This window comes from Oreochromis aureus, linkage group 5 (assembly GCF_013358895.1).
Source record: "Oreochromis aureus strain Israel breed Guangdong linkage group 5, ZZ_aureus, whole genome shotgun sequence".
NCBI lineage: Eukaryota > Metazoa > Chordata > Actinopteri > Cichliformes > Cichlidae > Oreochromis > Oreochromis aureus.
Window position 1 is genome coordinate 33,852,442 of NC_052946.1, and position 23,408 is coordinate 33,875,849.

The window sequence follows — 23,408 nt, forward strand, 5'->3', positions numbered from 1 at the left end:
CCCCGTTGGAAACTAGTAAACTATGTGGGCCTTTATAAGAGGATGGTCAAGGTGGCTGATGTAACCCATGAGATTTTGATATGTGAATTGGCAAATTGGATATGTCATGCCCACGGCCGTGGGATTTTTTTAATGCTTGGTTGTGCTTTTCAATTATCTGATTTATGATTGACATAAAAACTCTTTCTGAAATGTGAATTAAACCTTCAGCCAGCCAACCATCACTGAGGCTGAGCTAAAGCACTGTAACAGTGACACTGCAGCATGAGTAATCACACTTAGCCACTTCAAATTTTTACTAATTACTTTTACTAAATAAATGTAATTATTTACCTTTATATTTCAGTTTCAGCTGCACACCAACACACCTCCTTCAATAGTTTATCCATTTCTTCTGTCCACTTGGACTGCTCTGGTAAATACTAATTCGTTCTGAATTTTAACTTTAACTTTTGTGCAATTATGTCCACATTTGGTGGAACAGTAAAAGGACATATCATTGTCCTCAACTCCTCAGATGACCTCCCAGACCTGCTCTGTTCGAGGGAGCATGCTTACCACTAAACCACCGAGCCCCCAGTATCATGTAGAAACAATACTAAATTGACTGTCCTGCAATAACTGCACGATGAAAATATTAATATTTAGATTGTCCAAAACATGTACAAATAAGCTCACCATGCAACACACGTAGATATTCACTGCATTAGGTACACCCGTTCAACTGCTCATTAACACTAATCAGACAATCACATGGCAGCAACTCAGCACACTGACGTTTGTACACATGGTGAAGACGGCCTGCTAATGTTCAAACTGAGCACCAGAATGAGGCAGAATTGCGATTTAAGTGACTTTGAACGTGGCATGATTTTAGGTAGTAGATTAGCTGGTTTGAGTATTTCAGAAACTGCTGATCTATAAGGATTTTCCTGCACAAAAGAGAAAATATCCAATGAGTGGCAGCTCTCTGGGTGAAAATGCCTTGTGGATGTAAGAGGCACAGGAGTGACCAGACTGCTTTGAGCTGGCAGGAAACAGTAATTCAAATTCAGTAAGTAATTAAGATCAAGCTGAGGAGAGGCCAGCAAACTGATAGGAAGGCAACAGCGACTCAAATAACCACTGATTACAACTAAGGTAATGAATGCACAACCTGGTGTTAGCAACATGTGCCCAATAAAGGGGCCAGTTAGTGAATATAAATGATGTAAACATGTTTTATAATCTAAAAACAGTCCCAGAGTCCCAGAGATGTGGCGTTCTGATCACAATCAAATAAAATGTCAATCAAAGTGGTATTTAAAAAAACAACAAAAAAAACATAAAAACTATTATTTTTAGGCTGGGTGTAATTTGAACATTTACTACACATTCAGTTTTTCCCCAGATCCTAAAAAGACAATTTTTTCTACCTTTCACGATGTTCCAAATTTAGACATGAACAGCAATGATTGACAGGCCATATTTATTTATTATAAGATTATTTATTATAAAACTTTTATTTTAAAACTTTATATCAGCGACTTTTACCACTGGTACCTGCTTTAGCTCCTGATATATTCTCTGGGGTACAGATGCTGCAGGTTTTCAGTCACTGATCTTCTATCTTGTTATTGTTACTGACATTCTTGGGTACTTTTTCCTGATCTGTAGGCCGTCAGTATGGGTTGTCATGCTGAAGTTTCAGTGATGCCTCTTGGCTGTCACATGTTCCTGCTGCTTAGTGGGTTAACCTGAGACACATCTGATCAAAGTTGCTGTCAAACAGTGGATTAAGCTACACGTCTACCTTTCTTTCTCTGTTTGCGGTTCCCAGCAGAAAGACGACAGACAGTCCACTGTCACGGACTTCAGTTTCACATCACCAGACACTAAGAAGCCGGAATACCAAAACAAAGCTAATGTGCATCAGTATGACACCACTTGGAAATTTGACCAGTCAAAGAAATGAACTCGATGGATTCACTTGTGTCCACAGGGAATTTCTTTCTGAAGGGAGAAGTGAAAGGTTTTTAACAGCAGTCTGGCTACATATGGTGTAATTATCTTGTCTTCAACTGCTCTGCCGGGAGTGATAGATAAAAGATCCAACTATTATTGTACCCTCTCCTCATTTCCTTGAACTGCTTTTGATCTCTTCAGTACATTTGGCCAAGAAACACTCAATACTTGGTCAATTAATCAAGTTAAGCTCTGAATGCGAGTTCCTTGTTCTATTTTCTCCCCTCGATGAAAAAAAAATCCAAGTTTTAGAAAGTGAAAGGGTTACTACACTCACCGAGGAGCCTTTAAGGAAGTAAGTAAAAGAGAAAATCAATCCAAAACACATCGGTTCTGTTAGACAGAAAAGAGAGTGGGTCATTTAACTTGTTTAGTGGCAGTTTTCTTGTCCTTACCGGTAACTGATATCGATGGCATGAGCTTTTATCAAGAGATTTACATTTCTGCTGTAAGTGTGCTTGTATTCTGAAGTGGCTTAATCTGTCTTAATCCCTCACAATCAGGACAGCAAGCTATGTTTAAGCCACTACTGAATTGCTAAATGATGACAGAAAGGAAAATCCAGTGCACAAGTGAAAAAACAGAACTCCAACCAAGTTGCATTTAGTATATATTTTGTTTCACATGTTTAAAAAAATGAAGAAAAAAAACTCCATTTGGCTCCTGAATGTTTTCACAGAGCTTTTCCATCTTCATCAAACACAAACACCACATTTATAATCTACAAGCGTACTGCTCATGAAAAGTAAAACAGTACTACAGTGTAATCTAACAAGTCAATAAGTCAACTGAAGATGAAATCCATTTTCATTTTTTATATAATGACCCAGTAGGTGCACTTTCAGTAAAACATTACTCCCTTTGGAAGAGTCCAATTTTTGCTATTAGGGGAAATATCTTTGCTGCTGGCTTTTGCAAAGTCTGGGACAGAAGATACTTTGCAGGGTAAAATTAGAGTATACACTTACTGAACACAGCCAATTTATTAGGTACACCTGTTCAACTGCTTATTAATACACATAACTGTCAGCCAATCACAACAGGCAAATGCAGCAACAGTGCGGGCCACAACCAAAGTATGCAGAGCATCTCTGAATGGAGAACACATCAAACTTTGAAACAGATGAGCTACAGCAACAGAGGACCACAGCGGGTGCCACTGCTGTAAGAACAGGAAACTGTACCTTCAATTGTTTCAAAGTCTCAAATTGTCATAGACACAGTCAAGAAACATGTTTCTTTACACAGGATTTGGAAGGATGCTGCTTTAGAATAGCTCACTTAGGATCAGAAGGAACAACATGAGAATATGGAGCCTTGTATCAATGGTTCAAGCTGCTGGTGATGTAACAGTGTGTGGGGTATTTTCTTGCCACACCGGGCCCCTTAGTGCCAACTGAGCATCAGTAGTTGACCATGTCCATCCCTTTATGAGCACAATGTGTGCATCTTCTGATGGCTGCTTCCAGCAGAATAATGTGCAACGTTAAATTATCCTAAACTGTTTTTTTGAACATGACAGTGAGTTCACTGTAGTCAAATGGCCTCCAGAGTCACCAGATCCCAATCCAATAGAGCACCTGATCTGGTGGAAACAGCCGTCCCCATCAAAGTCATCTCATTGCTATGCTTCTTTCTGGAGGTGTGTTCATTTGAAACTTCAAACTCGGGCAGGGCAAATACACTTCTGAGTCAACCAAACCATACAACACTTTTCAGTGGAAGAGCTTGAGTCAACTGTAAGTTAATGGGAACTTAACATTTGACATAAACTACCTGAATCTTTGAGCATGCCATTGTGCACCTGTTTATAATTTATTTAACACACATGAGTTTTTTTGGGGCCAAGCTAACGCAGCTGCCACTTACCACCTGCCCCTTCTCTAATTTTTTTCGGGGGTGAGTTGATAACTGCTGCTAAGGCATTTTTGTTGTGTTTAAGTAGAGAATAGAAATAACTAAAAACTTAAAGTACTATCTATAACTAAATACATCTCTTATTTTCTGCAAGACATTATAAAAAATATTCACGATAATGAAGAAAATGACAGGAGCTGATAAATTGTGGCTACAGAATGCACTGCATGATGACAGTTTAACACACTGTGTAATATGATGAGTGATAATGACATTATAACTGCACTAAAAATAAAATATAACAATCTTTAACCTTTAAAATACACTGAAAAGACAAGATGAATGGCACTGATAACTTTAATTCATCACTTCCTTTATGTGAAGCTTCTTAGAGATTGGTTACATCAAATAACATAAATGTGAAACACTGAATTAAAAGTGAAAATGCTCTGCAAACACAAACCCACCTTTGGTTATATAAAAGATTTAAAAAATTGTACTTACGCTATGTACTGCTCAGTTTTGTTATATTTCTTGGCAAGGTACTTGGCTGATGCTTTGCTGGGTATCTTGACAAAGGACAGCTCTTTACCATAACGTGTCAAGTTGCACGGCGTCTCACACACACAAAAGTCATTGTCTTTCTCGACAAGAAAGTCTGAAAAATGAAGTAGTCAGACAGAGCGAGAGAGAGAGAGAAGAAAGCCAGAGATAGAGATTTAAAGAGAGAAGACAAGGGGACAGACAGATTTATCGCCACCCCAGGATGACAAACAAAATATGAGCTGAATGAAAAGTGTCACAGAAACGTTGTGAAAAGATGCCGCGAGGAGTAACCCCACAGACCCTTATAAGAAATACAAAAGATATAAGCCACATCAAGACAGAGTCAGAGAGACAGTAATAGCCAGAGGCCAACACGTGAGACACGAGAGATTGCAAGTCAGTAAGAAAACAAGCAACAGACATGAAAGGACTGAAAGGTATCAGTTGATGGAGAGACAGGGGAGTGTGAAAAGGAGAGCCTCAGTGGCAGGCTTGAGGTTTACTCTTTGAGAATGGCTACTATCAGGCTGAAGGAACACTATTATCTGTTATCAGCTCGGATCAGGAGCTCTGAACAGTGGGACATGCACACTGAAAAGTGCACATGCACACATACACACACATGCATACACATACACATCATGCAAGCAGCATGCTGGTTTATCTCCTTACCCAAGGCAGGATCTGCACACTCCTTGTACTGCTCCGGGGTGCAGTATGGGGCATTTCCTAAGGATAGGCAAAAGCACACAATGTTCACAGTCTGAACAAAAACAAGGGGCGAGCAAGGGAAAAAGGGGTTTTGAGGAAGCACAAAAGGCAAGGAGTCCTAGACTTATAATTAATGTTGTCTCAGAATTACTGCCCTTATCACACCTGGATTTTGGCCATAAATTTTCAGCTCATCTTGTAATTGATTTCATTAACTTTTGCTGACTCTCATTACCACTTTCGGTCACCCCTTTCCCCATCCTTCTCTCTTTGGCAGTTGATCCATCTTTGTCAGTCTGTCAGGACAACACAAGGTAAGAAATGTCATCGCTGTAGAGGACATTATTACCCTGCTACAATTATTCACTGCTTTTTGGTCCAGAGATTGGAAAGATGAATAGCTGAAGAAGATGGGGAGGTTCCCTCTAGACTTTCAGTAATCAACTGAACAATCACTATAAGATAGAGACTAATCCTGATTATCACACAGGCAGATTGGCAGGCTGTCTATATGCAAACACGGGTCTCTCTCTGATTGAAGAGAGAGGCATTAACAATAATTGGACAGGTAAGTGAGGGTTAACGGAGGCCAAAAGCAAATGTTTCCTCTGTGCCAAACTCCTTTTCAATTTGCCATCAGAGATGCCACACAGTGATTAAGTGTAGGAGGTAGACAGCAAATGCCAGCTGTAATCACTGTGCAAACAAAGTGAAAACAGTTGAGTTTTCCGATCCACTGGAGTGTGAAAATATCTGATTTTCAGCATTTGCTGGAAAAAGTGTTTTGCTCCTCAAAAATCATTTTTGTCACTGCAGCATCAAATTAAAGTGTTTCCTGTGAGATTACAATAACAGACTCCAGAGCACTTCACATCTTTATAAATATAAGTAGATATAGATATATTGATATCCAACTCAATTCAATTCAGTTTTATTTATAAAGCGCCAAATCACAACAACAGTTGCCTCATGGCGCTTTATATTGTAAGGTAAAGACCCTACAATAATGCGAAAGCAGTAAGGTGCCCCTCTAGTTCTTACCGGGCATATGAACCATCCTACAGTTACAGTTATCCACCAAGTATCGTGTTTCACAGTCGATCCTGCAGGCCGTGATGCTGTAAGTGTTGAAAAAGTCAGAGTCCATCGGTGTGGATTTGCAGTCGCCCCATGGTGGAGGCAGGTATGTCAGCTAAAAGACAGGCACAAACACGTCACTCATGGTGATTGCTATCTGCTGAACATCCCCAGTGACTCATCAATACGTTGACCACATTTGAAGTAAAAAAAATTCACAATGCTAATGTGACCTGTTTTTTTTTTTTGAAAAATAATAAAACTCACAGTTTATGTTCATGGAGGTGGCAACAGAGTAAAAGGCAAACAAAAAGAACAACTACGCAGTCATTTGCAGTTTCATCATATGCATGTTACTGCACGCTTATACTCAATGCAGTTCTTCATCTCATATTTTCTCTCAATATGTTAAACTTGTTACACACTTACTGCATTTGGAACAGAATGTGAATCTTGTTCTTACTCCAGATTCGTGGACATGTGAGTTGTGGTTATTGAGCGTAGGAGCATCTCTCCTACGCTTCTCCTATTCCTAGTCTCCCTCTGTGCTTTCATTGTGCTACCCACTCTTCATGCAGGAACTGAATAGTATCAGCTGTTTAGTAGAGCTGATATGTCGTAAGAGTTTCACTCTAAGCAGCGTTGCTGCAGAACCAAATACCATATGCCCAGTATTCGAATCCACAAATGTTAGCTATGTCACTCTTCAGCAGTCTGTGCAGTAAAACATGCAATCCGGTGGATTCGTGCAGTGGAGGAACCCAAAGAGAGACGCTGTCACCAGACTTATTAGACTTTGCATTTCTTTGAACATCTGCACAGTAGTGCTGAATATGTAATTCTATAGTGTTGGTATACATAAGTATTTACATCTTTAAATAATTAAAAACTGCAGAAGCCACTCACAGATCATACTATTATACAGTGAAGTGAATATTGTGCATTTATAAACACATTTGTATTTGAAATACTTATTTGCAGATATGCATATATTTTAATTAAATTAAATTTATCTGAGTAAACACAATAATCAAACTAAAGTAATTTTCTTGTATATAGGCTTTCAGAAAAAGTAAAAAAAAAAAAAGAGCACATCAGAATTTTATTAAGTCCAATTTGGTGCATTAATATTGATGGTTTTATGTTTCTCATGAATGTCATTCTTACATGCTTACTTTTGTACTTGTACTGTAAATCCTATACAGTAGAAGTAGCAGTATATTTTGACTATCTTACAGCTGGGCACAAATTTTCAGTAGATTATCACATGAATGTTGAAATAAATCCTGACTATGCTTCCGTTCTCACTCCTCACCTGATTTGCTACTTTTGGGTGTGGAAACTGTGTTTTCAGCTGGAGGCCTGTCACGATCCTTCACACAAACTTTGTCTCAGTTAAAAACAGAAGTTGATATTTGCGCTTTTCTTTCATGGTGCAACTGCAGAGTTTATAGTATAAGCAGTTTGACTTTTTTTTCTCTTCTCAGTCCCCTCACCACTCAACCAGCTGCGGTAGATAACTTGCTGATAGTTGCAGTTTTCTCTCTAATAACGTAGGGTGCTTGCCTTATGATATAAAGCGCCTTGAGGTGACTGCTCTGGTGAACTGGCGCTATATAAATAAAACTATCTATCTTCTAAAAATATGGGGAACACATGCACAGACGCTTTAGTCAAAATTGGAGATTAGACAGCTGACTGGAAGTTGATAGATGTTGCCGCTGTCTGATGCGGTTATGAAACAAACTCAAAGGCAGACTTTCATAAACAGCTGGGAGCAAAACACCAACTCAAGCCGCAGCTAACATTTCGTCAGAACTTACATTACATACATTATTGCCAAGTTTTATAAGCCTGACATATATTAGAGTCTATTTTTACTATGGTATGGGCTTTACCATAAAGTTAAATTTATAACTTTTATAACTATTTTTTTCTAACATTTTGATTTGTAACTTTGTAGCTGATTTGTAAAAGTGGGGGGAAGGTCTTTGGTAATTTCAGAGAACTGGCAACTAACGACATTGGAACTGGGTCTTTTGCACTTAGTTAAGTTTACGGACCTTTTGTTTGTTTTCACTATCCACTTTGCTCAATTTCTTATGTTCTTAAATGTGCTGTATAATTAAATAGACTGGTGATGAAATGTTTGAAAATGCCTGATGCTGAGCTGCTGCCTTGTTTGCAGAGACAGCCTATTTGTTTGTATGCAAGACTGTAGGCAAGAGAGACAGAGACTGAAAGCAGGTGTCTCATACAAAAACATTTATCTTTCTATGACACTAAATTTTCAGGCATTCTCCAAAAAAAAAAATCATACCTTGTAGTGAGTTGAGCAACTCATAGAGATAAAGGAAAGAGGTGGACAGTCAAAGTCTTATGTGTGCCTATATCGATAGAGCATGCATTCAGGCTTGTGCTGAATTGATACGCCAATCTTGTTGGACTTAGTAAGAGCTTTGCCACGGCTTATGTGGGAAAGTGACCAAGGTGTGCATTCTAAAATGAAGCTGACAATTTCAGATGTCTTCAGATTGCTGAAAAGGAGTGAATGTCTGAAAGGGCTATAGAAAGTAAAAGACGACTGAAAAATGATCAGCAGAGTGTGTCGGTCAGCATATTCAGAAGACTAATAAATAGACTAAAAAAGATCTAATCATGGTCTCTGCTCCCCAGGAGTAATGGAAATAATTCAATTACAAAAAATAACTGAGATAATAATTGAAATGTTAAATGAAAAATTACTTAAAACTAAGCATAAATGAATCCTGTGCACACTTGAGTTAGCTTTATACTGTTTATGTAGACAAAATAAACTAAATTCCCTCCGGAGGAATGCATTTTGTAATTTGCATGTTATATCACAACATTTGCCATACTCATTTACATTTCATCTGCCTTAACTAACAGAAGAGAAAAATGTGATGCGTTAAATGAAGTAGGAAAGTAGGAAAAAGAAGGCAGTATGTGTTTCTGTCTCATCAGTTCAATCAGTGCATCACTGAGTGCTCACATGGCAATAAATTAAAGGCCACTGTTGTGATTTAGGGACCAGCAGTTTACAATCTGTAGTGGGGGGCACGAGGCAGCCACGGGTATCACAAACTGGAGTTGGTTACTAATAACCCCAGGAGATGTTCAGCATGCACATACAATAGTCATAAGTAGTCACATACAGTGCAGTGCGCTCAAGTAAAACAGACAGCACGAACGAAAACCGAATCTAATCAGGAGAACATAATCATTCTTCTGATTATTTTAACATCAAGGGTGCTTCGCAAAGTCAAACTAAACATAAAAACCATCAGAGCATGATAAAATGTGATAATCGATAATGGGTGTATCTGCATTTATTCAGAGTCACGTGGATTACATCCCTTGTAGCAGCTCTTTAACTTGAAAATGGGTCTTTTATGTACATTGGTCTGCTATTTTGATTTCCCTGCATTTTCAAGAGCTCTTGTCAGACTTCTCAAACCACTCTGTGGCAACATTATTTCCCTTTGGTTAAACTCAGCAAAAGCTGCTGCAAGTGTGGACAAAAGTAAATCTGGCGTAAAAGATTTCAGGATATTTTCGTGTGCTGCAGAGCAAACCTCGAAGTGGAAAACAAATCACGAGAGAAAGAAAGAGCAAAAGGTAGAAAGCAGGGGTGACTGTGAACAGAAAAGGAGGCGCATGGAGAAATGCTGGGAGAATTATTTTGTATTTTTTTTACTTTGTATGTAAAGTAGAAGGATATTGCAGATTATTCTTTTGCCAGATCACGGTGAGTGACAGCTTGGCCGGCTGAAAAGTCCCCAACAGCTTTACACTACAGGACTGCTGAAACAGGGAGATGAATGAATGGGAGCAAACTGCATTAGATTAATGAAGACTGAGCCTGCCAGACAATGGGATAAATAAATAGAGACAGTGAGAGGGGAGAAAGGGGGAATGGAGAGATTGTAGAATCATATTAAAGAGAGGAGAATTGTATTAGAGGAATTGTAATGACTGTTGGTGAGGAAAAAAGTAATGGAGCTTGTGGGGAAATAGAAAAAAACAAAGGAGGACACTCTCCTGCAGACGCGACGTTCACAGCATGCAAAATCCTGCTGCAGCCTGCCGACACTGGGACACACTCAGTAGTAGTGTGGATGTGGAAGGACCGAGATCAAATCCGCCTCTTTCTCTCTCCATTTATTTTGCATGGTTCTGAAGCATATTAGGGCCCAGACTATGTGATTTGTCTGACTGCATGCTCGCCATTGCACCCACAGAATTATTCACAGTTCAGAGGAATAACCTACATACACTTCATTTCACTCAACAAGACCGACTTCGACAAGCTGGGGGAAGTTTGTGTTCCTTAATATGTGTTAAGGCCCCGTGTGGGTAACTATTAGGACTGCATGGAAAATCCAAGCCTTCCAAGAAGTGTACAGACTTGAACAGCCTGCTTGGGGCAGATCTTTCCGGCTAACAAATCAGCCTTTTCAAACCCCACCATATTAATGAAGGAAAAATAAAAAGTAAGCATTCTTTGCAGATGTGTTTGTGGGAAACTTTGATCTGAAACATTCCCAGAAATGGTTTTTAATGTTCTTAAAAAATATTTAAAAAAGAGAATAGCAGTTTTCCTCCAACACAGCATAGTGCTGACAGTGCATCGCTTACCTTGTGGGTCTTGTCATTTCAAATCCCTGTGGTCTGACAAAAACCTTGAGCAATACCAGAGCCATTTCCACTTCCTTGGATGCCTCAGTCACTGAGCCACGTGTGCAGTCTGACTTGGTGTCTGTTTTAATTTCTGTTCTTCCCAACAATCTAAATAACAGCAAGTTTTCAGTTCACAGAGTCTGAAATTCATTCATTTTAAAGCTCCGTTATTTTAAAATTTAAGATGTGAGTACAAGCTGTTCAGTTCGTACTCACACCTTAAATTTCAAATGACTGACTGTCAGCAGGAAGTTCAGCAAAGCTATCAGTCTCACGAGTGACGAGGCAGACAAGGGCAGAGCCATCAGCAGTGCCTGAGAGGCTGCTTAAAGATCCTCCAGATGGTTTTGAATCAAGGAGAGTGAGCAGTAAAGTGCGAGTACTACTGGGACGTGGGCCAGGGCTTGATCAACCCTAGAGGAGTAACCAGGGCAATGCAGGGATGTCTGATGTGGAAAGACATTAAACATCTTCAGTGACTAAAGACACAGTACTGATGATGTGGGCCAGCATGCAAAATCCCATTACATTAGATAAGTTGATTTCATGCTGACTAAGACACTTACACCACCTCCTCTTTGAAGGCACCATAAGCCCAAGCAAGCCCTTTTTTTCAGTGATATGCAACACTTGCAGCCCTCATCAGTCTGCTGAAGTGACATGGGTTAGTTTTAATGTCAGTGCTCTAATAGCTGCATTTGCACAAACCCAAGCCAGTGACGAGAGAGGCACACATTACGAGTGTGGTATTTTTGATAACTGCAGAAGATTTCTTGCACCTGTGTCAATGAGCATTGACTCTAGTGATGAGTAACTACACTTTGGAACATTTACTTCCCTCTTCGACTGCTACTTGGAGCAGGGTCTCTCTCCCTGTCACACTCTGTGTCTGTATGTTTGTGTCGCTGAGACAGCTACCCGCATCTCTTGCTTAAAGGCTGTGAGAGAGATCTTTCATCTGATGTAGAACTACTGAAGACACATTAAAAAGATTGTAAAGCTTATTAGAAAGTTAAAATGCAGAAAGAGTCATTAAGATAAATTATTATTACGTACATGCTATTTCTATTCAGGGCATTTTTCAGTGAGCTGAGCAACTCAAGAAGACACTGGAAAGACACTATGCAGACATAATATACTACTGTAATTTTATGCATTTGAAATATGAGCCATGCTGAAAATGATATGAAAATGTCACAAAGTCCTAATAATAAGGGCACAGCAACCTTTATTGAATTGAAATTTTATTTTCGTTTTAATTTAGTCATAAAGCTCACAAGTCAAGATCCTGTCAGATGAATGGAACGGAGTATGTGTGAAAGGGCATTGTTTTCGGGAAAACTACAGCATGTGTGAAAGCATAAATTTGCTTACGGTATACCAGTTAAAGCAGTGGCAGGACTGAAAAGTGAAGTTTGACAATAAAATATGTCTGGGGCTGTTAGAAATAGGTGACCTCGGTCCTCTGCTACTCATTTCAGCCTCAAGGCCACATTCTAGTAGAAAGCACCTGAATCTCATCATGAGAGCTTCAAGCTGCATTGTGGGTAATAAAGGCACCATGTTTCATGCTATATGAATGCAGTTCTAAATCATAGAAGTACTCTTTGAAGGGAGACTAGCAGCCTTTGCTGTAGGAGTAATTGCTACTCTATCTGCTGCTGACAGATAAACAAAACAGACTGAAATACCCAAATTATTCAGGGATTTGAAAAGCAGAGTAATGTTTTCATCATTTTGAAAGTGCAACAGATTATTTGTTGCAGATAATGCCTCTTTATAACTGCAACAAATTATCCTCCAACATCTTGTTGACAAAACACGCTGAGATACAGTGTGTTATTGTAGTTTCAGCGTTCCACTTGTGCCATCTTTCCAAGGACGTACCCGTTGTTCCTGACAGGAGACAAACGTCTGAAACCCCGGCGCCACTCCGAAGCCCAGCTGGTCTATGAATGGCGGCTCATCTTGGGTGTGGATCTGAACTTTGATCCCTGCTTCAAACGATGTCTCATCTGTTGATAAGAAGAGATTAGGACATTTACAATGAGGATGATGATTTGTATGCACAGACTGGCCTGCATGATCAAACCAGCAGCAATTGTTACTAATCAGATGGAGACAAAGCTCAGCTAACGAGTGAAAAAAAAAGAAAAAAAAGATGCTGAAAGTTAAAACAAAATGAGAAACGTAAAATTGTAGTCTCAGCTGAGCAGGAAAGAACTATCCCAGTGGAGTTATCAATACATAATTGCCATGATTTTCCATGGATGACAAATGCATTGTGGACTTTTAGGAGTTAATAACTGGAATGAGAAGTGACAGGATAAAGAAGGTGGACTTCCCAAATAGACCAGCTGATAACAATACATGCCCCGCAGGAGTCTTATGCACTACAAGGGCATACGAGAGTGAATGCATAAAATTAATAAATAAATGATGATGAGGATAAAATGAAAATCAATACAGCTGACAGCTTGTCTTGCTATAGCACTCTGCTGTATAGATTTTAAATGAACCAGATGGGCCTCTTTGATACTGAGATCAGGGAAACCTCACAGCGAGATGGTGACTCAAACCTATACTTGTGCAAACATACTTTTGCAGAGCCCTGGACCTGCTTATCGTGGCGATGGCAGGTTGGATTCAAGAGGTTTAGCTTCTTTGAGCGCTGGCTCGGGGATAAAGTAGGATGTCTGTTTCCTGCCGCCTTTTCTTTCCGGTTGTCACTTGCTATCATCGTCTAAGTGCTAGGCTTTCTCACTATTTTCAATTAAAGTGCCCTGAAATGTGGCTTGAATTGGCAAGAGAGCTTCGACAAAGAGACACAGACTTTAACTGTTACACATTGCTTTTCTGATATACAAAGCCATTTTCTGCTGCTGCTGCAGCCTAGACGAATGCTTGAGGCTTAAAGCAGCATATATGCATATGTCATACCCAAGCTCCTGTTTGCATGAGTGCAAACAGGAGGACTTTAAGTCGTGGACATCTGTCTTCAGTACACAACTGAAGTAATCACATTTGGGTGAAAGTATGGAACAAAACGGAAGACTGACTAAACTATGCGAGTATTATACGTTGCTTCACTATTGTTTCACTGCCTGTGCTTTCTTTTGAAATAATGCCAGGTATGTAACAATATGTCTCAGCACAGAAATCAATAACCAGGAGAGGCTAACAATAAAACAATAACCTTGTCAGTTTTTAGTATAAAAAATATATGTGTGTTTTCACAGCTGCCACCAGACACATTTTCAGATTACTTCAATTTATTTAACTTTTTCCTTATTAAAGCATATTGTTGCTCCCATTTCCTCCCACAGTCTAAATATATGCAGATATAGTGAAGGTTAAGCTCCTAATTACCTCCATCAAGGATTTGTTTGACTGCCTGTTTATTTTTCTGTTTTTTAGCAGAATTACTTGAAAAATTATGGATGGACGTGCATGATGGATTTACTAGAAGTGGGACTTGGCCTGACTTAGGTGTGATCAACTTTTAGGGCTGATATTAATCCAGATCTTGGTTAAATTATTTTTTTTAGAAGGATTCTTTACCATTGCCAAATCTGATATTCTGCATTGTATCTTCACAAATACATATCAAATTTAAATGGATCTGGGTCCAGAAGTTTAATTTATGTATAAATGTATGAGGCAATTTTCAGCCCTGGTCGAGCTTTGCAGTCTCTGACTACTCTTGTTTACCTAGAGGTGTTAATATGAGTGTCCATATAAATTATACAGACACGTTCATACACATATATTATCTTTAGATTGATATCCTGTCCTGGGAGTAACCTTTCTCTAATTTATGAATTCTAGCATATGCTTTACTCCCTGACACCCTGAAAATGACAACTAAAGCGGTCCACAAAAACTACTGGACACTTAAAAATATCAGAATTTCACTGCAACAATAATTTTTAAATGTCAGTGGAAACTGTGTTTTCCAATCCCATTTCTCAAGCAAATTAAAATCAAGAGAAAAGAGAATTGCTTTGCTAAGATTTCTGTTTCAGTGGTTTTGTGTTTAGTTTGTCACCCTTGTCTGGACATAAATGCTAGTCACCAATTTCTGTAGTAACTGTGGCAAAATTCTCTCCATTTTTCAGCCAGAAAAGCTTTCAAGGCTGACAATTTTCTCCATGACATCCCATAGGTGCTCTATGGGATTTAGGTCAGAGCTCTGGAGGGCTTTTCTCCTCTGATTTTCCCCTAGGTAAAATTCTTCCATTGGGTATCTGGTCATGCTGAAAGATCCACTCCAGTTCTTTTTTAACAAAGAAAAAAGAAAAAAAGAAGAAAAAAGACGAAACAAACAAACAGAAAAAAACAAAACAAAATGATTTTTAAGAAGGTTTCTTAAGTTTGCATCCGTGTTCCCCTGTACGCCTGATACACCCTGATTTTATCAAAGCAAGTTCAACTACACCTGTAAAATAATACACTTACATCCACTTTATCTTTTGCGCATCTTCTTAAACTAGTTTAATCCTACCTGTCTTATTGTTCAGTCACTCGCCCGCTTTACTTTTACTCACTGATCCTACAGCCTGTGAACTCAGATGTATCTGATGATTCTTTTTGATCTCTAAAGCTGCTGTTTCTTTGTTACATGGTTTGATCAGCTGCTGGTCCTTCTACAACCTTATACCTCCTTCTGGCACATTCCCTTTAAAAACATTTTTTTGACAATATACCATCTGTGAAGATTGAGTTTGTGCTGCTCTGCTGGCGTTCTTTGTGCAGACGACACTTGACCTGTTCTCTCTCCTTCTCCCGTTTCTCTCTCGTCTTTGCAGTGGACATGGGCCGCTAAGTTCAATAAATCAGAATTAGCTATTTCCACATTACTTAGGAGGCATGCTCATGGTTTCGGATCTGATTTATTTATTTTAGTAAAGAACACTGGCTTTAAAGTTTTGGTAAATTGTTTGATTCAAACACCAGTGTATCTAACATTTTATGGAATAATCATATGAAAGACACGGAGGGTGTCGTAGCTTTAATATCCAAAAACTTTTTGATGTCACTCCACACATAAATGACTGTTATCCATATCCAGGATTCTGGGAGGTTCTTCACTGGTAGTTAGACAGTAGCTTTTATTCAACTTATATTTATATATTTTTTATACAGTTTGCTCCATAATGTGTGGGACAAACATGGTTTTGCTTCTGTACACTACCGCAATAGGTCGTAAATCAAACAATCAATATGTGATTGAAGTGCAGACTTTCAGCTTTTTTCAAGTGATTTTACAAAATATTTGGCTACAAATATTTTGATTTTACAAAAGGTTATTTGGCTACAAGGTATTTTCATAAACAGACATAATATCTGACGTTCATTTAAGTGTTTAATTTGTATTTTATAGCTTTTCACTGTAATTTTACCGTGATTTTAAAATATGAGGCCCAAAGAGGACATCATTAGACAGAAAAATGCAAATAAGGACCACAGAAGACAGCTCCACAAAGTGCATGTTACATTATGCTTGACCACTGTTAAGGACCACAAAACAACTGCATGAATTATTTCCACTGTTAAGAAAAACAACTTCACCACATCTAATCAAGTCAAGAACACTTTTGCGGCGGCAGGTGTATCACTTCATGACGCCTTCATGAATAGAAATACAATATAACAATGTGCAAACCACTGATTACACTCAAGACCAAGATTAGGTCTTTTTTTTGGCAGTCTAAAGGAGCTTCTGCAGCTCTGTAGAAATGTTTGGACAGATGAAACCACAGTTAACTTCTACCAGAACCAGAAACAACTCATTATCCAAAGCATACTGCATCATCTGTCTAACATGTTGGTATAGCTGCCAGTGGAACAGGGCCACTAGTGTTTATTGACAATGTGACTTTTGATTGTAGTAGCAGCACAAATTCTGAAGTGTACAGGGCTATACTTTCTGTTAAGGTTCAGTCAAATGCTGCAAAACTGATCAGACAGCTTCATAGTGCAAATGGATGACTGAAGCAACCCAAGAGTTTCTCATAGTAAAGAAATGAGATACTGTTCAATGGTCAAGTCAGCCACCTGATCTCAACACAACAGAGAGTGCTTTTCCATTATTAAATACAAAACTGAATGAAGAAACAACAAGCACAAACAAGCAGCAACTGAATGTTATCTGCAGCAAGGGTCTAGTGGAGCAACTTAAAGGAAGAAACACAACATTTGGAGATGACCATGAGTTCTACACTTCAAACTGCAAACTTTCATCCAAATACTAAAAAAGAGTCTTTATATTTAAAATCATAATGCGCTAATTTTGAACCGCGGAAGTATTAACATTAGGCATTGTGTATAAAAATGGCTATCATTCTTAAACAGTTCATGCAAAATTTATTTTCTCCAATAAAAGCATTTAAAATCAGCTGTGGTTTTGTACCGAGGCAAAACTAGATACGTTTCTTTGTCCCAAACATTAACATCTTGATGTATTTGTTAATATTCATAACTTAGCTGTGTGAAAAAAATCATGTGAATACTAATCACTATGCACAAACCCTTTGTTCATTCCATTGTAATTGTGAATAATCACCCATGCATTTCTGACAATAAACACAATAGAGCCGTTGGTTCAATCTCTCATTCCTTGTTTTTTAAGATGTCTTGGGAAAGTTAATCCCACAGATCTTTCTTACAGCAGAGATGCCGACCTGTAGAAAACGCACAGGTGTATTATTGTTGACTGTATTCCACTTAGTTAGAGCCTGCTTTTGTGCATGCTGGCTTACTATCCAGGGCTTACTGGGGCACTTAATGGAATTGAGCCATCATATTTATGGTTCCTGTACTCTCCTTACTTTCACAAGTCAAAATATCTGCCAAGATCTACTAGGCAGACCAGCACCTGGTTTTTCCTCCACTGACGAATGTGTGTCTGTGAATGAGAAGCCAAAATTGTAAAGCATTTTGTTTGCTAAGGTAGAAAATCACTATGTACTTGAAGACGTTTTAGAGGTAAATTCTGCCTCTAATGCAGCTGTTCTGTCCTTTTCCTTCTGGTCCTGCATTGCTGGACACCTGAGAGGTGTATTTTCTATTATGTGGAAATGCTCAAATGAATTAAGAGCATATTTTAAACTATCAGCTGCACCTACTTATTTTAATACCTATTTTGCACAGTTTAAATCTTCTTTTGTTTATCAAGCTGAATGAAACTATTGTTAGTGACCTATCTCACCTCATTATCTTCATTTAGTAGTTTCCAGGAGTGTCAAAAAAATCTTAGCTTAACATTTTTATTTACAGCTGCTAGCTATTTCCCTGCAAAAGAGAAACTTTCTCTATAGTAAAGTCTGCAAGGTAACTACAGATGACTTTTTTTCAACCCCAAAATCTGCATTACAGGATGCACATCACATCACTCATCTTTACTTGTGTCTGTAAGTGTGAAATAGTAGATTTTAAGGAACATAAATCCTTTGCCCTGTTGTGTGTTGGGAAGCTTTCCCAAACACCTGCTCCTGTTACTTCATTGCCCAGGGCATTTTTTGCCTGCCTCGTTTGCTGTTTTTGTCAACAACAGTTAGCATAAAGGTTCCTCGGTCTTTCACAGCATTTGTTGACTATATTTCCCAACCAATATATTTAACTCTACAAAAACAAGCAAGCAGACAATGTTAGATTCCTCACTGATTACTGAGTTTTCCTCCAACAGGTTTTTGACCTCATTCTACATCTAACAAATGGGTAAAAATCAATCAACTGCCACTTCATATCATTTGGAAATTAAGTTGAATTAAATTAAAGAATTAATTAATATCCATCCATCCATCCATTCGCTTCCGCTTATCCTTTTCAGGGTCGCGGGGGCCTATCCCAGCTGTCATAGGGCGAGAGACGGGGTACACCCTGGACAGGTCGCCAGTCTGTCGCAGGGCTAACACACAGGGACAGACAACCATTCACACTCACATTCACACCTAGTGACAATTTCGATTATCCAATTAACCTATCCCCACAAGCTGCATGTCTTTGGACGGTGAGAGAAAGCCGGAGTACCCGGAGGGAACCCACGCAAACACGGGGAGAACATGCAAACTCCACACAGAAAGACCCCGGCCTGATGGTGGAATTGAACTCAGGACCTTCTTGATGTGCGGCAACAGTGCTAACCACCGTGCCACCATGATGCAATTAAATAATAACAAAAACAAATAAAGAATTTGGATTACCAACTAAACACTATGTTAAAAATAATGAAAGATTAACAGAATATTCCAAAGAATTAAAAGCATGTAGAGTGTATAATATTAAAGTGCATAATTCTGTTCACACTGTAGTAATTACATCCTTTGATTTTCAGCACGCCTCTTGGAAAAGTCTTTAATTATTCAATAATCTTACATGAAAAGCATTTAATATTAATACAATTAAATCAGGACAGATCATGGCGTACTGCTCTAAGTTTCATGTTTAATAATGATCATGAGTATTGTGTTTCTGTGTTTCTGTGTTTCCGTTCCTTTACGGTCGTTTCCCAGTGCCTATAAGATAATGATGCAAACACACAGCAGACTATGCAGGTGAATTAAAATCAGTTTCAGAGCACCTGAAGCAGCACAGAGGAGACACGGCTCTTCTGTGATGGCTCGACCCTGAATGGGAGAGCCCTCAGCCTTAATTGGTTATGTATAAGTCAAGTGCTTGTCTGATTCATGTGGGCTGACTATTTGGTTATATCACAACTTCCTGATCAGTATTTATCTTTCCTTATACTATGTCTGGGAAACAGTGGGTCAATGTATTGCAGGTTCATCACTCATTATTAATCAAGATGTGTAAAACATTTCTAAAAGCGAATCAGAGGTTTTTGTTGTTTGGATACTTGGATACACACTTGGATTAAATCCCTTTGCTAAATGTCTTTTATTTGTCACAGTTAGATATAAAAGACTTGCAGCGAATGCAATACAGCCTAGTCAAATCTTTACCTTAGAGGTTAGAGGAGAATCTCTGTGACAGTTTTTTTTCCCTCTGGTGTTTCTCAGAGCACCGGCATTGAAAATGTGTTTTCAGGTGATTCTGGTGAATCTGTCTTTTTTTAATTAAAGTTCCCCTAACAGCGGTACAAGGTGAGAGCTTCAAAACTGGGGATAAAATGTCCTCAAGGTGAGCTTACCAGTCTCTCCCCACACAGGCAAGTATTCATCCTGCTGGATATCCAACATCAGCTCCAGGCCATTGCCCATCCCACCCTTCGTCGTCACCTGCAGCGGTTTTCCATCTTTGCCTGAATTAAATGTGTAGCATTTCCCATAGCGCGTGAATATCTGAAATACACAGAGAAACAGAGTTTAGTTTTTAGTATAAATAGCCACAAACCTTCAACCTAACACTCATTTCTGACCATGAAATAAAATCAGATTTTTCAGCTGCATGAATTTATTCTCAAGAAGTTGAAGCAAAGGTAACAGCAGACGGGATTGTTTCAAAAGCAGCTGAAATGCACCTACTGCAGCCTGTTCTTGTTAGGCTGTCAGCTGCAGACCTCAGAGGTCTTAGTGCTGAGATGCTGTTGACAAAATGAGCCCTCGTCGCTCTCAGTACTGCATGATACAGTGTGTGCTCAAGTAAATATGACATGACTTATTTCAGAGTGGGATAGTGTTGGCCTGAAAAGTCTCTCAGGCCAATGTATCAAAGTAAATCTTGCAAAAGGAAATAAAGATATTTTATATGTTGTTTTAGATAAAACAACAATTTCTGTTATTTTAAAATTTAGAACAGTTTTATTATTCTGTTGGTTTTAACTAAAAAGGTTAGTTGACTCAAATGTTCTGGTCAATGGAAAATTAAACATTTATAGCCAGCCAGTCAAAAAAGATGAATATAGTCTCTAAGTGTGTGCTTTAAACTTTTTTACTAATACGCAGCAAGAGGTTTGCCTCCGACTGCATAAAGGTCCAAGGACGATTAGGAAGGTAGACTTTACGCTGTGTTTCATTTGAAGCAAGTTGGGGTTTTCAATTGGAATGCCCCTTCAAGATGGATTTCCTACTAGGAAAGTCAGAGAAGCCCCACCAACTGCAACTTTATCCAAGATGGCAGCAGTGAATGTAAACAGTAGCAAAACTTTAACACTTTTCATCTGTACTACCAGTGTTTTGTATTTGTGACTGAAATAATCCATACACAGAGCGTTGACCACACTCTGTCAGTGAACGTGCTGCAGCGGTGTTTTTGACGCAAGCAAAACAAAAAAAAGGCAATCTGCTGCATTGCCAGGAATAGATGAATAGATCTACCATCTTAGGGAGCAAAGCAATTTTTTTCCCTTGCTTTTCTGACCACCTCGACTGGAATGCAGTCAACCTGGGAGTCGCGCCACCCTCCAAAACACAGATTCCTTGGTTAAAGGAACACTGGGTTAGGATCATTGTGACTGACAAGTCTTTAACTTATAAGGATGCATTGTTCCTCAGATTCTCAGTCAAGACCACCACTCACTTGTCACCGACAAAACCTCAAGATGGTGATGGCTGACGTGCTCAGCGTAAGGCTTGAAGATGAGAGTAAGCTAACTAAAGGCTAGTTTAATCTTTATATCTATAGATCTTTGTTCGTTTAAATAGTTGAAATGTGCATTATTATGCTTGAAAAATAAAATATATACATATAGCAGAGTTATTTGTCATAGTCCAAAATGTAAATATATTCATTCGACAAATAGTTTTTGAAAAGCTAGATTCAGAATATATATATTTTTGTTTGCAATTGAATGAAAAATACACACAGTCTTTTTTCCCTGAATGGATTAAAAGCATCTAAAAAAAGACATCTAGCAAACTCATCTCTGCCACACAAAGAGATACAACACAGAGTTCAATGAACATGATGCAGTCAAAACAAACTACTTGCCCTCAAACTACATGCGAAGAGTTGATCCATGCAGTCGCATCTATTTAAAGAGGCACTATAGCGTGCAGCAATGAACTGCGACCTACTGGCAAAGACAAGATGGCTAGTGAACTAATGGATGTGTAATCCAATCATAAACATTAGGAAATGGAAAGCCATGGCTAGGATCCAAAACACAATCATCCCTTATTTTGTTGTCAAGCGACATGATTTTGAGCCTTGTATCAAAGCATGCTAGCTCTCAATTAAGTTCCTGTTAACCTTCAACATTTTGACATTCAAATGAGGAAGCAGTAGCAGCAAGGAAGGGAGGAGGTTTGGAGACAAGTAATAACAAGTGCGGAGAAATAATGAATGAAATAAATCTCTTTCCTTTGTCCTCGACTCTGGGCCCAAATGCAGTTCTCACGGAAAACAGTCGAGATAAGAATTCAGTGTCAGGAAAAAGAGAATTTGCACGTTTTTTCATACTGAGGCTGCTTAAAAGTGTTGCTGCTTCCCTTCTTCTGAATGTATTGCATGGATCTTGGGAACAAATAAGAAGGCGTTCATTGTATGGGTGACGTGTGACTCAGACATTAGTGCTTCATGACAGATTACTCATATGTCACAAACACCAGATGCAGAGAGCTGAAAAGATTGCCGCCATGTCTCAAAGAGGAAAAGTTAGTGTAATGTAAATCCTGTTCACTGAAGTGTGTGGAAAAGAATGGAACGCAATCCACAATGGATTACCCCCTATGGGGCGGTTATATAGGCGCTTTTAAAACACAAAGTGATGAAATGTAATAAAAAGCCTTCTGATGGTCGGACACAATATGAGATGTGACCTTTCAAGTGCATAAGTGGAAAAACTGAGTGAAAAGCAGAGCTCCCAACCGCTTTCTATGTGCAGAGACTCCGAAGCAGGATATCAATAAAATGCTCCAGAAATCCATCTTAGTCCTGGAGATGCTGCTCACCAAAATCTGATTACTATTTATCTTTTGACATGGAAAAAGCAGAGAGTAAAACAATGGGTAAAAGAAAAAAAGCTGAAAAAAAAGAAATGCTTGCTTTATTATTGACAGAATTTAACTAACAGACCTGTCTACATCTAAACAAGCCACTGATTTGTTAGCACAATTTCTTTCTAAGTTTTCCCATTAAATCTCAATATGACTTTTTCTATTCTCTTCAGGAGACAAGTTTGAACAAAAGAAGAGGCACTGCTGCTCCCCCTGAACAGAAAAAAGCATTTGGCAGATACACATCAACAAAACAGTGATAAGATTGTTCCAATTGCAAGCACATTTATTTCTCATTGTGCATGTGCCCAAGCGTGCACACATATCTGCACGAGAATATGAATGACTACGCTCAAATTAGTGTGTACAGTATTTTCGTGCGTGTGTACTGTGCAGCCACCCCTTCTCACCATCTGCGTGTATGTGTTGGTAATGTGGTGATTGACTACAGGAGGCCTGTAGTCAGAGTTGCTGTGGTAACCAGGAGATTGTGCTCGCTGCTTTGAGTGAAGAGCAGCAGAAGTGGGTGCCAGTGATGACCTTGGGGAGTCAGGATCTTCATTGTGTTTCGTTTGAGCTGATGTTTGAGCTTAGTCAGAACATGCTTCTTCATGT

At 38.9% G+C, this 23,408-nt stretch overlaps 1 protein-coding gene across 2 annotated transcripts in view; it reads right to left on the reverse strand.

The window, feature by feature from the left end:
• Positions 1 to 23,408, reverse strand: part of asic1b (acid-sensing (proton-gated) ion channel 1b) — a 187,656-nt gene that overhangs the window by 4,629 nt on the left and 159,619 nt on the right. For both annotated transcript variants that reach the window (XM_039612833.1, XM_031738938.2), the window contains 5 exons: positions 20,048 to 20,198; positions 12,784 to 12,911; positions 6,160 to 6,310; positions 5,080 to 5,136; positions 4,366 to 4,519 (listed from right to left, as the gene is read on the reverse strand). In XM_039612833.1, the coding sequence (XP_039468767.1) occupies positions 4,366 to 4,519; positions 5,080 to 5,136; positions 6,160 to 6,310; positions 12,784 to 12,911; positions 20,048 to 20,198 (641 nt within the window). The remainder of the gene's footprint in view (positions 1 to 4,365; positions 4,520 to 5,079; positions 5,137 to 6,159; positions 6,311 to 12,783; positions 12,912 to 20,047; positions 20,199 to 23,408) is intronic.